This window comes from Dromiciops gliroides, chromosome 5 (genome assembly GCF_019393635.1).
Source record: "Dromiciops gliroides isolate mDroGli1 chromosome 5, mDroGli1.pri, whole genome shotgun sequence".
NCBI classification, from domain to species: domain Eukaryota; kingdom Metazoa; phylum Chordata; class Mammalia; order Microbiotheria; family Microbiotheriidae; genus Dromiciops; species Dromiciops gliroides.
In genome coordinates, this window is record NC_057865.1 from 108044504 (window position 1) to 108062065 (window position 17562).

The window sequence follows — 17562 nt, forward strand, 5'->3', positions numbered from 1 at the left end:
TCTTTTTTTCCCTTTTTTTCTTTTTCCCCCTGTAACTATTTCTATAACCCCATTAGTACAGTGTTTCTGTATACAATCTTCACAAGAGATTGCCAATAAGAACAGAAATAGAAGTCTTATGAACACTAGCTTGTTTCCTTTCCTTATATTTTTCCTTGTACTTATTCCCATTTTCCTCTAAGTTTTTCTGCGAAACACAGAAAAATGGGTAAAAAATAAACCCTTCCATAACCTGTTAAAAGTCCAGGACCTAGATCTTTGTAACCAGGCTCCCCTTTGGAGCACTTAGATCTTCAAATGGCTATGGAGAGGAAGTGGGTAGGGAGGAGGAACACATACACACAAAGCCAGTTATTAGGTCTAAGACCTCCCTTTGCACATTGTTTTGATTTCTACCGCATAAATTGTCAGTGGAGCAACTATGTGGTACGGTGGATAGAGTACCCGACCTGGAGTCAGGACGACCTGAACTCAAATATGACCTCAGACACTTAGTAGCTGTGTGATCATGGGAAAGTCACATAACCCTGTTTGCCTCAGTTTCCTCATCTACAAAATGAGCTGAAATGGCAAACCACGCTAGTATCTTTGCCAAGAAAACCCCAAATGGGTTCACGAAGATTTGGACATGACTGAACCAACTGAACACCATCAACAAACTTGGGGGTGGAGATGGCATCTCAAATGCTTAATTGGGAAAAGTTGGATTCTACACTGCCCTTGTTTACTGCTCTGTGTAAAGAAGGAAACTTCTGCAAAGAGGGAGGGGCCTATCTATGACACTTCTTTTTATCCTGTTCCCCTAGCCTACAATCATCCTCCTTCTTGTTGTCCATGTTATCTCTTATTTCATTCTTCCTTCCCCCTCTCTGCCTACTTTTCTACTGTAGGTGTACCTTCCTTTAGACAGTAACTTTGTTCCTAAAATATTATGTGTAGATTAAATTTTTGTAAGCCTAAATATATATTTTTTCTTCCATTTTCATTTCATTGATTATATGTTTCTAATTGGGCTTCACTTGGCAATGGCTTCTAACATTTTAAATTTCAACATGGGGCAGTGGAAAGGGTATTAGATTCAAAGTCAGAGGATCTAGCTTCAGATCCTAGCTTTGCTACTTCCTATTGTCTGATCTTGGGCCAGTAACTTAACCTTTATGGGACTCAGTTTCCTCATTATTGAAATGAAGGGATTAGACTATATAATTTATGAATCCCTTCCAGTTCTCAATGCATAAATTATAGGACTATGTCATATAATTTTCTGCCTCCTTCCCTCTCTAGGTTTCCCATTGTTGCCTTGATGATAATCCCTGTTCTCCTTTCCCTTCCTCTCAAGAACAAATGATCTCTATATTAACCACAGATTGAAAGAAATACTGTGGTGAATCCATTCATAAGGGAAGAGCTCCCCTTTCTGACCTCAGTCGCCTTATCTAGAAAATAAGGGAGTTGGGCTAGGTGGTCTATAGCACTTCATCCTTCTTTGAATCTCAGATTGTATGAGTGTTTTACATTACTTCCTAAATTTTCAACTTCTTAAGCTCCAGCTTTGTTTGTTCAAACTAGAGCATAGCTTTAGAGTCATCTCAGTGCCAAAAAGGTCACTGCTCTGCCTCTTAATAACCTCCAACTTGTTATCTCTTTCCTCTGCCACTTACTGGCTGTTTGATCTTGGACAAAGGACTCACCCAGCCTCAGTTTCTTCTTTTTTAAAAATGGGAATAATAGGGGCAGCTAGGTGGTGCAGTGGATAGAGCACAGGCCCTGGATTCAGGAGTACCTGAGTTCAAATCCGGCCTCAGACACTTAACACTTACCCGTGGTGTGACCCTGGGCAAGTCACTTAACCCCAATTGCCTCACTTTAAAAAAAAAAAAAGGAAAAAGGAAAAAAAATGGGAATAATAATGCCTACTCTGCCCACTTCACAAGCTTGTGATAAGGATCAACTCAGATGTTGGATTTGTGAATGCCTTTATAAAGTAACATTGGTATCATTATAACTATTTTCATGGAGAATAGGACAGAATAGTGTCACCTTTCAGGAAAATGAGTCATTTGAGATATCCAGTTAGTATGCTGATACTGAGATGTGGGCATTTCATAATGACAAAAACATACCTAGTACAAGTCACTTCAGCTCCCTCCCTGCCTCAGTTTACTCATCTCAAAGATGAGAGAGTTAGATAAGCATCAGGGGTTCTTAACCTTTTTGGGTCACAGATTTCTTTGGCAGTCTGGCTCCCACATCTCAGAATCATGTTTTGCAGCCTACATTCATAATTGAAGTGGATGCTAAACCTCAGATAGAGGTCAGTGAAAATAAAAGTGTAATTGTTTTCCCATCCAAGTTCCTAGACCCCCTAAAATCTATTGACAGACCAGATGTTAAGTTCCCTCCTTCTAGGCCCAGGTGATCTCTAATACCCCTCTGAAACCCTTTTTTACTGTGCATTCTCAATATTGACCACTTGTTGATTCCCTTCCAGTTCTATATTTATGCTTATTTATACTTATCCCTAATGTTTCTTTCTATGTGTCTTTTAATTGGCAGATTAATTTCAGATGCAAACCAACTTTCCGAGAAGGAGGCTCAAGATCTCCAAGAGAAGTGAGTAGCCTGAGTAGAGTCCCAAGCCCTGTTTCCCACCTTCTTGATGATTCCCTGGGTTTAGAGGTAAACAAGGCTCTGATATGCCTCAGTACTGGATGAACAAATTCCTCCTTTTTCCATTCACCCTGTCCTCAATGGAATTCATCACCTCTTGCTAATGTGCCGGGCATAGCTCCTGAGACATGGTGCCTCCCCATAGAGGTGTTTGCCCTGAAGGCCAGTATGGGACATGCTGATTCTTAGTGAGTGTCCATGTAGGGCGAAGGGAAAAGAAGCAAAGCAATATTTCAGGAAATCAGATGATTTTAATTTCATTTCTTATGTAGGAAAAGGTGCAAGATGCTCTCCCCAACTCTCCCTTCTTTCCTCTCTCGCTTTTTTCCCTGCCCTTATCATCTTTCTCCTTTCACTCCTTTATCTCAAAGTGGCAGATGGATGACCTTAGGGTCAGGGGTGCCTCCTTCCCCTCTTTCCCCTTCTCCTTCCCCACCAAACACTTCAAGTTCAAGAATAAAGAAGGTAAGAGTTTCTTACCAACTACAGAATGAATGAAAAAATGTTGGTTTCATCATGGTAAAACCCTAAACCAAACATGCCTAAAGCTCTTTGAAATGCAAACACTAAGTCCATACAGTGAAGGACCTGGAGTCAGAAAGACTTGAGCTCAAATACTGCCAAAGACCCTTATTAGCTTTGCGGCTCTAGGCAAGTCACTTAACCGCTAGCTGCCTCAGTTTCCTTATCTGTGAAGTGGGGATAAGAATAGTATCTACCTCACAAGGTTGTTGTGAAGATAAAATGAAATAAAATGGGATAATATCTGTAAAGCACTTTGCAAACTTTAAGGAACTAGATAGCATCATCACCATCATCATTATATTTTCACCTGTGCTTCCTCAGTAGATTTAAATTTGCAAATTCAGCCCCCAGCAGCTATCTCCTCTTAGGTGTACTTTCCCTACAGATAGATCATCTGGTCACCAGGATGCCTGTGGTACTTTGGCTTTGACCAGGTAATACAGTAGCTTTGGAATCAGGGGATCTGGGTTCAAATCCTGGCCTTAATAACCCCATGAACATAGGCAAGTCTCTTAACTTAACCTCTCTAGGTCTCCGTTTCCCAGAGGCAGCTAGATAATGATGTGGATAGGATGCTTGGAGTCAAATAGACAAGTTCAAATCCTCCTTTAGAGATTTATTAGCTGTGTTACTTTGGGCAAATCATATAACTTCTCAGGACCTCAGCTGCCTTGAGGCAGTTTACAGAGCACAGTGGATAGAAGGGTGGGCTTGGAGTCAGGAAGACCTGAGTTCAAATTCTACCTCAGACATTTCCTGGCAGTGGGACTTTAGGTAGGTCATGTAACCTCTCTCATTTCCCTTTTTATCATTTACAAAATAAGTGCTGGACTCATTGGCTTCTAATGTCCCTTCCAGCTCCAAATTTATGACCCTATGAATATTAAGCTTGTCTTGTAAGTGTGGTTTATCTGAGATGGACATTCCTTTTCTTCTTCTCCTCTTCCTCCTCCTTTTCATTTTATTTTATTTTTTACCTCTTTATTCAAACAAGAAAAAACAGCATTAAACCAAAGCAGAGATAGTCTTTAAAGGATTCTACAATTGTCTGTGATCTCATCGACGTGGACAATTTCTCAAGTCATAGGATCACAACTGCTCCACACTTTGTCATCCCATGGGATTCTTGTCTCTACCCTCATGTAAATTCTCCACCCAGTCTTCCTGAGTGTTCAGGGTCTTCACTGGACGTACCGTGGGGTATTCAAGCCATCAATTGCTTGACTCTCCAGTGATAGTTTTCTCTGGTGGTAGTTTCACTCATTAGTCACCGGGCAAGGATTTCACATTTAGAGTGCCCACAGCTAAGTTAATATTATAGACTGTCAAAAAGTGGGTGATTTATATCACCCTCTGTCTGCTTCCTTCTTTCCTTTCCCTTCCCTTCCTTTCCTTTCCTTTCCTTTCCTTTCCTTTCCTTTCCTTTCCTTTCCTTTCCTTTCCTTTCCTTTCCTTTCCTTTCCTTTCCTTTCCTTTCCTTTCCTTTCCTTTCCTTTCCTTTCCTTTCCTCTCCTTTCCTTTCCTTTCCTCTCCTCTCCTCTCCTCTCCTCTCCTCTCCTCTCCTCTCCTCTCCTCTCCTCTCCTCTCCTCTCCTCTCCTCTCCTCTCCTCTCCTCTCCTCTCCTCTCCTCTCCTCTCCTCTCCTCTCCTCTCCTCTCCTCTCCTCTCCTCTCCTCTCCTCTCCTCTCCTCTCCTCTCCTCTCCTCTCCTCTCCTCTCCTCTCCTCTCCTCTCCTCTCCTCTCCTCTCCTCTCCTCTCCTCCTCCTCTCCTCCTCCTCTCCTCCTCCTCCTCCTCCTCCTCCTCCTTCTTCCTTTCTCTCTCTCTCCCCTCTTTCTTTCTTTCTTTCTTTCTTTCTTTCTTTCTTTCTTTCTTTCTTTCTTTCTTTCTTTCTTTCTTTCTTTCTTTCTTTCTTTCTTTCTTCAGAATTAGAAAGAAGCTACCCAGGACAGAGGGCCATTTTGTATTTGTCTTTGTTTTTTTGGTTTGCCATCCATTAATTAACCAGACTAATGGCTATAAGCCTGTCTGCCATATTCAGACTGGTCTTTGGAAATCAAATTTGGTTTGTTGCTGGACTTTCCTGACTGGCAAAATCTGGCAGTGCAGGCATTTTGATGCTATAGTCTTTGAGAACAAAGGGTCACCTCCATACTATGGTGAGTCAAGAATAAGGCACTTTAGAGAAGTTGTCTTATCGGTTGGGATTAAGCAAAGCAAAATCAAACAAACCCTAACCCTTCATACAGTTTGATTCTTCTCTCACTAATGTTTAACTTTTAAAATTTTAATGTTTTCTTTAAACTTTTCATTTTATGAGAAGAGAAATTCTTGGCTCCTCCTATCACCTATTCATTTTCACATTGAAATTTTTTGGCTTATTCACTGCTCATCCATGTAATTTCACTTGGCTTTGAAGTCCCCAGAGCTTTTCGCACCTGGAATCTATGACTTGTTCTCATTCCCCCAGGCTCTTAGCCAGTTTAGGGAGTCCTACAAAGTCAGCATGGGAGGGAGTTAAGAAAGACAGACTGCTCATTGAATCACTGCTCTTTCTTTTCCTCCACATGGGTAGAAGTAGAGAGAGAAAAATCTCAGTTACCTGGGTGCATCTCTCCATTGATGGGCTGAAAAGAAGGCAGTATATTTGCAATGGAAATAGCTTTGGGGCTCTGGAGGGCCTGAATTCAGTCATACTTCTGACACTGAACACCCATGTGACATTTTACACGTTATTTAATTCCCACAAACCATAGTTTCCTCGAGTGTAAAATGAGGGTGTTGGGCTAGCTGGCCTCTGAGTTCTTTCCATCATTAGATCTATGAGCCAAAAGCTTATACACACCCCCCTGCTGCCATTCTGACTCTCTTAGTTCCTTCATTTCTAATCCATTATAGCTCTAAAATTCTAGGCCTATGTCTTTTCCTATTCAAAAAGGAGTAATTTTTCACTTTCTTCTTAAGAAAGAAAACCAACGCTCCACCATAACCACTTCCTCATAGCTTGCAGACCTTGAATCGAAATGCTCTAATAGGGTTTGCAAAATAGATGTTTTTGTGCTAGTTCCCTTAACTCCAATGCAGTATCAAATACAAACCGGTTTCTGATCCAACTGCTTTCTGAAAGAGCACGTCCAGAACATTATGTTTTAAAGAGAATATTGAAAAGGAAATGTAATAAGGTTTTAAAACACAGATTTAAAGTGATTGTATCACAGTTGGAAAGAACAAGATGGGGTCAACCAATCCAGTTGCAGCTCTGGACTCTTTAGTACTTTATTGCAAAAAACTAGGGCATAGAGAAAGGGGAAGTGGGAATAAGTGTTCAAATCTAGCCATACTTTTCGTGTTAGTGATTTAACAGTAAAGCAAAATCTTCTAAACCTAGACTTTGGCCTGTGAAAAGTAGAATTTACTATTTTGAAGAAATAAATAATTGACATGTTGCTTTAGTTCCTCAAAGGATAATCATTTGTGATAAGATGGGGTTGAGATGGCCATAATTAATGTCAACATTTGATTTCCTTAAAAAAAAAAAAGATTTCCCTTAAAAGTTTCTCTGAAATTTGGGTCTGGGTTAAAGTGTATGACCTGTACTATAGATTGCTTAAGGTTGTAAATATCAGTAGCTTCATAATATAATATTGGAGAAAATTGTTGTATAAGATTTGGCAGTGTTACTCCTTCCACCCTCTCCCTTCATTAAAAAAGAAGAGAGGAGAGCGAGAGCGAGAGTGAGAGCGAGGAGAAGAAGAAGAAGAAGAAGAAGAAGAAGAAGAAGAAGAAGAAGAAGAAGAAGAAGAAGAAGAAGAAGAAGAAGAAGAAGAAGAAGAAGAAGAAGAAGAAGAAGGGGAGGGGGAGGGGGAGGGGGAGGAGGAGGAGGAGGAAGAGGAGGAAGAGGAGGAGGAGGAGGGGGAGGAGGGGGAGGAGGATACTTCTCTTTTTATTCCAATCCCTGGTTTCAGCTGAGGCAAAATCTAGGCTAAAAATGCCATAATATTCTCCATCATTCAATTCAGTAAATCATGCTGTTTGAAAGTCATTCTTTGAGATTCAGTGCTTTAAAATATAAATATAAGTAACTGAAGTAATGGGAAGAGAAGTAAGGTTATTATGCCCATACACAATAAATACAACTTTGTAAATAAAAAGAATGATATTTTGGTAGAACTATCAATTAATCTCCCAGGCAACAACAGTAGCAACAAAATCCAGTTAAATACAGAGAAAAGAAGTTGAGAAGAGGTCACAGAAATAAATGGGGCAATTTTGTCACTACTGAATTAAAGTTAATGTGCACATCTTTTGTTTTTACCAGTGTATGAAAAAGGGAAATTACATCTATGGTTACATTTAAAAATTCTGTAATCACTGTTAAAGAGAAGAAAGAAAAAAATCTTTCATACAGGCAAAAAAAAAAAAAAATCCCAGGAACAACACAGATTTTAAATCCTGATTCTAGCTATGCAAACTAATGCTCATCAGCTCTACCCTCTGAATTTTTTTCTCAAAATATCAAGCAATTTTGTTATTAACTACATGATCTCACACATTGATAGTGAAAATAGTTAATTTACTACAGAAGTATAAAGTACCTAAAGAATAAAACTTGGGCCAAACAACTCCTACTCATGATGTCCCTAAGTAAAACCTCCCACCACTATGGTTCATGGAGATCGGAGATTGGGGTGAGAGGGGAAATGGTTTGAATCCATGTAACCCTGCTTTAATGAGCCACTCACTCTGCATTATGAGTTTACTTTGCATTGGCTCTGCATTACTATCAAGGGACCAGAAAGGATGTAAGCACTTGCCTAGAGGATGAATGCTGAAGTCTCACCACCTGGGACCAGCGATGTCTATCATTCCTGGACCAGTGAAGCCTCAGGGGATTGTAGCAAAGGCAGATAGTCAGGGGATGCATTGCCCATCTCAGCACTTACTGTTCATGATGACAGGAGCCTGAACTGTTTCCTATGGCTGGGTAAATGGCTGAGCACCCTGTTTCCAGGCACCTGCATTTCTACCTTGCTGCTGGTCAGTTTGGCTCCACATGGACTAGAAATAGTGGCCATAAATATTCTTTTCCCATATACCACTATCCTCTTTTTAAAATACACATACTCACAAGGACATCCTTATGCCACACACCTACTCCTTGAGGAAGAAGACATTGTCTAACCACAAAGACTTATGGAACTAAGGGGCAAAATAATACAGTGGAATGAGTATTGGACTTGGAGTCAGGTTCAGGGTTCAAATCCTGGCTCTACTACTTACTGCCTGTCGTGGGTAGCCTCCTATTCTCTTGAGGCTCCTATGTTCTTACCTGTAAAAGGAGGGGCTTATAATACATGGCTTCTAGGTCCCTTTAAGCTCTTAACTGATCATGGAATTGATCATGGATCATGGATCATGGAAGAGTACCAAAGAGGCTGCTTGTGTCCCTTGTATTGTCTATTTTGTTTTCCTTATTTTCTTTTGTTCTTATTTGCATGTTTGAATACATGTATTTTTTCAAAGGAATTTAAAAATTATTTAGAATCAAATCGAGGTATATACCATACCTTTATCATTCTCCAGATCTTTTCATATATTAACTGGACAAAAAAGGAATGAAGTTAGTCTAGATGTTCTTCCTATTCCACTGGTCATGCTTGCAGCCTAACCCTCACAACCATCCTCTAGGGAAGCTTGTTATAAAAGGGTCAGCCATCCCTACTAGGTGCCAGGTACCTCCAGGGCAGGTAGACCTGCCTAGCTGAAGCAGCAAGAAACCCTGAGGGAGAAACAGAAGGCGAAAAGTGCTAGGCAAGTCAAACCATCACTGCCACAATTTTGACCACCATCTCTCTTCCCAGCTCAACACAGATAGAGCAGGGCCCTGAGTCTGAGAGCCATGGAAATAGCAATGTTTCTTGCTCAAGGCCCAGTCATCATTCTGGGAAGCAACCTGTGTGGAGTTGCAGCCTGGCACCTGTTCGTGCAGGTGCAACAGCCCCAGCTGCTTTTCCACTAGAAAAGGTTTTGCCACCAAAGCCCCTTGGCACTGTCAAATGGTTCAGCATTAGAAAATGATATGATTTCGAGATAACCTTAAATACCATCTACTTTGCTGCTATATCCTGACCATGAGACCTTTCCATCTGATATAACTGAAACTTTCCATATGTGTTGGCTCTCCCTTTGAAATGGGAACTCCTTGAAAGCAGGGATTGTCCCTTTATATAGAAGGTACTATATATATTCTTTTTCCCTCCCCTCTCCCCCTTCTCTTCTATTCCCTATGATACTATGAGTATATACTCTGCCACAGTCAAATTTCAGTCATAAGTCATATTTTCTGCAGTTGCTAAGATTCCTGAGGTTGAATTTACTGATTTATTTTACCATCTTTAGTTCATCTTATTTATTATCCATGTTCTATGCTAGAGCTGGATTTTGATTCACATCTTAAACTCAACATATACACAACTGAACTCATTATTTTTCCCCTCAAATCCTCCTCTTTTCTTAGATTTCCCATTAATATCAAGTGCATCACCACAACCTACATTCCTTGCTCTCTCTCTCTTACCACTCATATTTAGTCTATTGTGAGGACTGGTTGATTTTACCTTTGTAACATCTCTTGCATATGGTCCTTTCTCTTCTTTGACACTATCACATAGCCTTGGTCCTCCTCACTTCCAGTCTGGACTATTACAATAGCCTGCTGGTTAATTTCTCTCCCACAAGTCTCTTGACACAAAATCCATCATTTACTAAGCTGTCAAAGTGGTCTTCCTAAAATACATATATGGTCATGTCACACTGCTACTCGATAAACTCTATTGACTCCTTATCACCCCCAGGATAAAATAGAAAATCCTGTGCTTATCTTTCAAAGCCTTTAATAGCTTGTCAGCTTCCCTATATTTCTAGGCTTCTTACATCTTATAGCCCTCCATGTACTCTTTGATCCAGTGACAGTGGCCTCCTTGCTGCTCCTTAAACAAGACACTCCATCTCCTAATAAGGGCCATTTTCATTGTCAGTCCCCCATGCCTGGAATGCTCTCCTTCACTTCCACTCGACTTCCCAGATTTCCTTCAAATCCCAGCTGAAATACCATTTTCTATGGGAATTCCCTTTCATGCTAGGAATTTCCTTCTGTTGATCATTTCCTATTTATCCTGCATATAGCTTGTTTGTACAGAGTTTTTTCACATGTTGTCTTTCCCAGTAGACTATGAGTTCCTTAAGAGTAAGGAGTATCTTTTGCCTTTCTGTTTACCCCCAGAACAGCATAGTATCTAGCACATAGCAGATGCCTAATGAATGTTCATCAACTGACAGGCTAATACACATACACACACACACACAAAGTACATGTGCATGTGTATACTTGAGACCATAGGTTTTACTATTGTCCTTTGGAGAATATTATCTGATGTTCATCTCAGAAATAATGTGGGAAGTTTTCTTCATCCCCTTCCATTTTTAGTGGAAAGCTCTCTTGATCAGAGCTGCTCGTCTGCAAGCAAATATATCTGTGGTTGCTCCTTGTTAGATGCACTCTATCATTGGCCAAGAGTACAGTATTCCTATATTTGATATTGAAATTATTTTTCAAACAGTATCTTCTCAACTAGCATTTTGTTTCTTAAATGTGCTTTTCTAATTTAGGTTGGATACCTTCAATTAGTGGTAGGAATGAAAATATTTTTGCGTGCCTGTTAGGTCATAAATGTATTATGGAGCCTATCATAATTCCTAGAAATACTTCTAAGTTCCTTCTAATAGTATTCTTCCACTAGAATCATTATAATAATATTACAGTCTAATGGTTAGTTAGAGACTACAATAATAAGGCACTAAGTGGCAATGAGTTTCAGTGTCTGGAGTCAGTCAGATTCTTCCAGTCTGTCTTTGCAAAAGCTGACCTTGTCCAAACTCATTAACAACTGCTTGTTGATGCAAATGTCTAGGCTATCATCAAACATTGGGAGACATTCTCCATTAAGCACCTCTCTTGCTCCTACTATTTTCCAATACCTAGTAGAGAGTCTGCTTTCTAGGATTTCAAGTGTGTTACTGTATTTCACATATGCTACCATAATTCCATGATATCTTGAACATGGGATCAACAGAGTAAGACTTGAGGAAGTCCACATCATTCTGATGTATCAGGTATCTAAGTGGAAATAAGAGCAATGTGAAATGGAAACCTTAAGTCTCACCTTCTTAGGATAATGCTGATATCTACCCTGCTCTGTCCTGAGGTTAACCTACTTGAAATTCATGATGAGTCTGCTCTAAAAATAATGTAAGGATTTATTGAGATTACTCAGTATTCTGCCCCATTTTCTTCCACAAAAGGCAACTAACTATTCATGAGCCTCTTTATCACTTGTGAGAAAATGGCATTAGATTTAAAAACAGGTATCTATTTTCTGTAATTGCCTTTATTGCTTTCTGAGTATGTTAATACCTTATGGTGAGCATAAATTCCTTTATTTGACTGATATTTGATCTTATCTTATGGGTGAAATCATTAAGATCTTCATCTACCTTGATGTCTTAGCCTTTATAATTTATATAGATCACAAGCTTTTGTAGCACTTAAAAATTCTATCTTTTAATTGTGTCCCCAAATATATAGTGCATATAGTAGGTACCTAATAAATGTTTATTGAATTGAATTGCTTAGTGCTTATGATTACATACTTGACTACAAGTACTGAAGCTTAATATGAAAATATTATGAAACAACATGGAATAGTATGGAATATATGGAAATGAGGATGTCCATGATCATCTACCACTATAGATCCAAGATGGCATTGTGCCATATCTGCTGAAAATTTTTATGTTAAGTGGCCTTGTTGATCCATGTCTTCAGACCACTCAAATTAGATTAGTATCTGAATTGGGATACCAGGTTGGTTGATGCCTTGAACTGTACTTGTATAGGGCATCTAGAAGGGAAATTACCTAAGGAATACACAATCCATTTAAAAGCCATCAACATGAATCATCCTCCAAGAAAAGAAATGCCATTTTTATTTCAGAAGACAGCCTTCACATTATCTTGGCTACATGAAATGAGGCACATCTGGGAATTGTTCTTATGAAAACATTGGCCACAAGCTCTAGTCTGATATCTTGGAATTTATTCAGATATTTAAAAGTCTTAAATGAAGTGTAGCACATGCCAGACTATTTGGCATAGCTCACAAATGGCCCCTGATTTTCTGTGGGATGTGACCAAGAAACTTTGCTTACAATTCCATGTTGATTTTTCAGGATTGTTCCAGGAGTAGAACTTCATGATGATGTTATGATGACAGTTAACAGTTAAAAAGTGCTTTGGAATTATTTTTGTTACTTCAATTGTTCCTTACACCAACCCTATGAGGTAGATAGTATTGTGTAATTTAAGATTCTAAATGTGGATTCTAATGTGTTCCCCCAGTTTGGGGGAAACTGACTAAAAATCACTGATAAAACGAGTTTAGGTTTTTAAGGGTTTATTGGAAAATAGAAAGAAAAAGATTGAGAACAGAATTCTAACAGTCTGGCATTCCTATCTTTCCTCAAATCTCCTGTGAAGTCCTCTGCCGCCACCACCATCAAGTCCGGAAGCCAAAAAGGGCCAGCGCCCTCTGCGCAGGCTCCCTTTCCTCCTTCCTGTCTCCTCCCAGACCATAGGAGGCTCCTCCAGTTGATTGTCTGGTAGACTTGATAGACAGCACCCATGAGCAAGCGTCATTTCCTGACGCCAAGGAAAAGCCACAATGCCTCTGAGGCATTTTCCTCATGGTGGAGCTCTCCACAGCAAGTCTCCAGTAGGTGGCGTCATTCCAATCATTACAGTCCCCCCTGTTGTTCCTCAAGAAACAAAATGTTTCCTTGACGGAACAGTAAAAAGAATATAATAACTATTGCTAACTAATAATATGTGAACAATAATATAGAAAAGGAAGAGAGGAAAGTTTTGTCCAGAGGGGCGATTTTTTTTTTGTCCTCATGAACCGACGCTTTGACATTAGTCTTGCAAAGGGAGGGCCTCTGCAGAGGGTACATGTTACAGATGATGTACATTATAACAGAAAGGAGATAGTAAAAACTAACAAAGCAAAACAGTTCATATAAAGTCTCTGAGTTCTCTTGTCTTCTTGAAGTGGTAAGATGTCATCAGGAGGAAACTGGATTCTGGTCTGGAAAACTGGATTCTGGACTCTGGTCTGGAAAGCTGGATTCTGGACTCTGGTCTGGAAAGCTGGATTCTCTTCTTTAACTGTTTGAATTGCTGTATTTTTACTAAACCTTAGCATAGCATTGTCAATGATCAAATTAATAAATTAGGTGGCGTCATTCCAATCATTACAGTATAATTGTTATTATGATCTTTTTAAACATTAGGAAACTGAGAGGGACAGCTAGGTGGTGCAGTGGATAAAGCACTGGCCTTGGATTCAGGAGGACCTGAGTTAAAATCCTGCCTCAGATACTTGACACTAGCTGTGTGACCTTGGGCAAGTCACTTAACCCTCATTGCCCAGAAAAACAAAACAAACCAAAACCAAAACCAAAACCAAAACCAAAAATATTAGGAAATAGGCTCAGGTTTGTCAAGTGGCTTTCCCAGGATCACTCAGCTAATAAATGACAGAGCCTGGACTTGATTCCTGGTTCTATGCCCCCAAATTCAATGTTTTTTTTCCTAGTATGCCAATGATCATGTGGTCAACTCTTCAAAATGATTCAATTTCTTCCTAATTTCATCACAAAACTTTGCTGCAACAATCATAACTCATTACCAGTTGTTTTCAATCCAGTTACAGATGCTTTTATTTCCAACAGCAGATTTGCATTTAATGTCTTCCTCCTCTAACTGATGATATCATTTTATGTCTTTACAATAGAAAGTATCATAGTTCTAGAGCTGCAAGGGTTCTCTAGAATAGCTCCATTATTTTACCATTGAGGAAACTAAGCCAGGGAAGTTAAATGAAGCTCAAATTCTTTTTTGTATCATAATTACTTGTTTACTTGTATTTTCTTTCTTACTTAAAATTGTTAGTGTGGTGTTGGAAAAAAACAAACAAACAAAAATGCCTTATACACACTGAAGCACCCTTTATATAATGGGGGTAGGCACTGGACCTGAACCTTGAAACTCTCCCTAGAAATATAGGTTAGCATCTCTTCTCCAACTTATAAAGTCTTAACAAGGTTGCCTAAAGTGATGAGAAGTAAAATAACTTGCTCAGGTTAACATAGCCATGATGTGTCCAAGATAGGACTTGATCCCAGGTCTTCCTGGTTTTGAGGCCAACTCTAGATTCTATGCTATACTGCCTTTCTTCAGATAGTACTCAATAAGGTACTTCATATAGTACTTTATAAGGTACTCAATAACTATTTGTTAAATAGATGAATTAACCAATTTACATACAGTACCTTATCTGAGTTGTCTCTCTCATGCCTAATTGAAGGACCTAAAAGAGTGGTGCAGACTACTAAGAATGCCTTGAAAACAATTTTTTAGCAGAGGTTGGCCATCAATATCAGATTCTTCATCAAAATGTCACTCCTTGTTCACAACAGGCATGAGTCCTAGTGAATTATTAATCTCAAGCTTTGCCTCAATTGCTACCATCCAGACATATCTGAGAATTTAGAAGACAGACAAAAGCATAATTTGTTTTTTGCTGCTCCATCTATACCTATTTTAGGTTACAAGACCTACTTTTGTTTTTTTTTTCTCTTTGAAAACTACCAGTTCATATCTTTAGACCATCTCTCACTTGGGGAATGGATCTTATTCTTATAAACTTGAATATATTCCTTACATATCTTGGAAATGAGATCTTCATCAGAGAAAATTGCAAAGATTTTCCCCAAATGATTATTTCACTTTTTGTCTTCATTTTATTGGATTATATATATATATATGATTTGTTTGATTAAAAAACACTTTAAAATTATATATTAAAGCAATTATGAGGATTCACCTTATACCTATATGATTGATAGAGATAACAAAAAAGGAAAATGACAAATATTGGAGAGGATGTGGGAAAACAGGCACATTGATACACTGCTAATGAACCTATGAAAGGATATAACCTTTCTGGAAAGCAATATGAAATTATAAACAAAATGTTACTAGACAGTATATGCTTTTTCCTCCAGCTTTATCATTGCTAGGCCTGTAATCAAAATAGACTAACAAGAGGGAAATGTCCTATACACACAAAAAATATTTTAGGAGCTCTTTTTGTAGTGGCAAAAAACAAAAACAAAAAGAAAAGAAAAAAGAAAAAAAACAAACCCTAGAAACTAAGGGAACGCCCATCAATTGGGCAATGACTGAACGAATTGTGGCATGTGAATGTGATGGAATGTTACAAAAAATGTGGTTTAAGAAATGAGTAAATGGATAATTTCAAAGAGACATGAAAAGACTTGTGTGAACTGATATAGAGGAAAGTGAGTAGACCAGAATAACAATTCATATTAGAACATCAATATTGTAAAAGTGAACAATTTTGAAGACTTGTATATACTAATAAAGAATAAAATGAGTAGAACCAAGAGAACAATTTCTATAATAAAAACAACTCTGTAAAGACAAGCAACTTTGAAAACTTATGGGGCAGCTAGGTGACACAGTGGATAAAGCACTGACCCTGGATTCAGAAGGACCTGAGTTCAAATCTGGCCTCAGACACTTGATGCTTAACTAACTGTGTGACCTTGGGCAAGTCACTTAACACTCATTGCCCTTCAAAAAACACACCCCAAAACAAAAAACAAACAGACAAAAAAGAAAACTTATATAAGAACTATGATCAACACAATGATAATTCTTGATTCCTAAGGACTGATGATGAAGCATGCTAGTCCCCTCTTGATTGAGAAGTGATATATTCAGGGTACAGGATAATATGTGTACATACAGACACACACACACACACACACACAAACAGAATGTTTTGAGCATGGCCAGTAAGGACTTTTTCTTTTTGCTTGGCTATACTGATTTGTTACACAGAATTTGTTGTAATTTTTTCCCCTTAATGGGATGTGGGGTGAGAGGAAGAAAAAATAGATTTCCGGTCAATAAAAAAAAAATCAGACCTTAATTATGAAAGAAAAATTATTACCTTAGAGAGAAGAAAATGTCACTTACTCCAGACAATGCTTTGGGAAAATGTTCATATTTGCTTTCCTTTTAAGTTCCTTTTACCATTAAAACGTTTCTAGTATATGCTGTAGTGATTTATAGTATGAAGTTTGCCTAGATTAATTTTTGTAGCAATCAAGAAATTATTAGGAGGCCTGCTTGTCTGTTGCCTTTTCACTGCTGTCCAGTGCAGTTGTGTGTCAGTAGTAGCAAGAGGAAGAGAAGGCCTGGTTGAAAATGCCTCAAGTCCAGAAAAATGCATAGAAATGAATCTGACCATATGCACGGGAGGGAAGATTATAACTCCAAGAAGTCAAAAAAAGTTGATTGAAAAGGGATGCAGAAAGTGAGTTTTAGCTTCGTGGTAGGGACAGATAAAGATCCAAAATAGAAAAAAAAGCAACAGAAGGAAATAAGTTCCAGAATGTAGAGTGGGTTGTAGGAATCTATTAGTACATTTCAAAATACAAAAGGACAACTGGCATTTGAGTGTTCCAGTGGAGTTTGTGGGACTAGGATTCATTTGGATTATTTAAAGATGAAGGATGATGTTAAATAATTTGTTTGAATCAGGAAACAGTAGACTTAAGTGTTTGGCCACTAACAGAATCTGGAGATGATTCCTGTGTTCCCATTCACTAGATATCTGAAATGTGATATGTTTGGTAATTATTCTACTCTGTACAGTAATAGTCTTTCCCAAATGTACTCTTAGCCTACAACACATTTACTAGTAATATAATAGGGCTGTTGCTTTACAAAGATCAAAATGCTACCATTAAAAATGTTTTATTAAAGCATTAATGTTGATCATCAATACAACCAATAAGGAGACACATCACGATAGAGAGAACTGAGGGTTGGATTTGAAGTTAGACCTGAATTCAAGTCTTGTTTCTCTTATTTACTGGCTATGAGGCCATAAATGAAATGAAACACCTTAGTGCCTAAAGCAGCTCTCAGAAGCAACAGATGATGGACAAATTGCTGGTCTTCATTGGTGGCCAGAATTTCCGTAAGTTGGGGTGCCCCATATCTACAAAATTATTAAACCAGACTAAAAAGAAGTGAAACCAAATACATACACATTTACACCCCTACATACACACACATATGCACGGGAGGGAAGATTGTAACTCCAAGAAGTCAAAAAAAGTTGATTGAAAAGGGATGCAGAAAGTGAGTTTTAGCTT

General features: G+C 38.6%; 1 protein-coding gene across 1 annotated transcript in view; it reads left to right on the plus strand.

Annotated features, from left to right (window-relative positions):
- Positions 1 to 17562, plus strand: part of DGKI (diacylglycerol kinase iota) — a 599484-nt gene that overhangs the window by 223059 nt on the left and 358863 nt on the right. Inside the window, 1 exon segment of the mRNA XM_043965727.1 lies at positions 2557 to 2613. Coding sequence (XP_043821662.1) covers positions 2557 to 2613 — 57 coding nt within the window.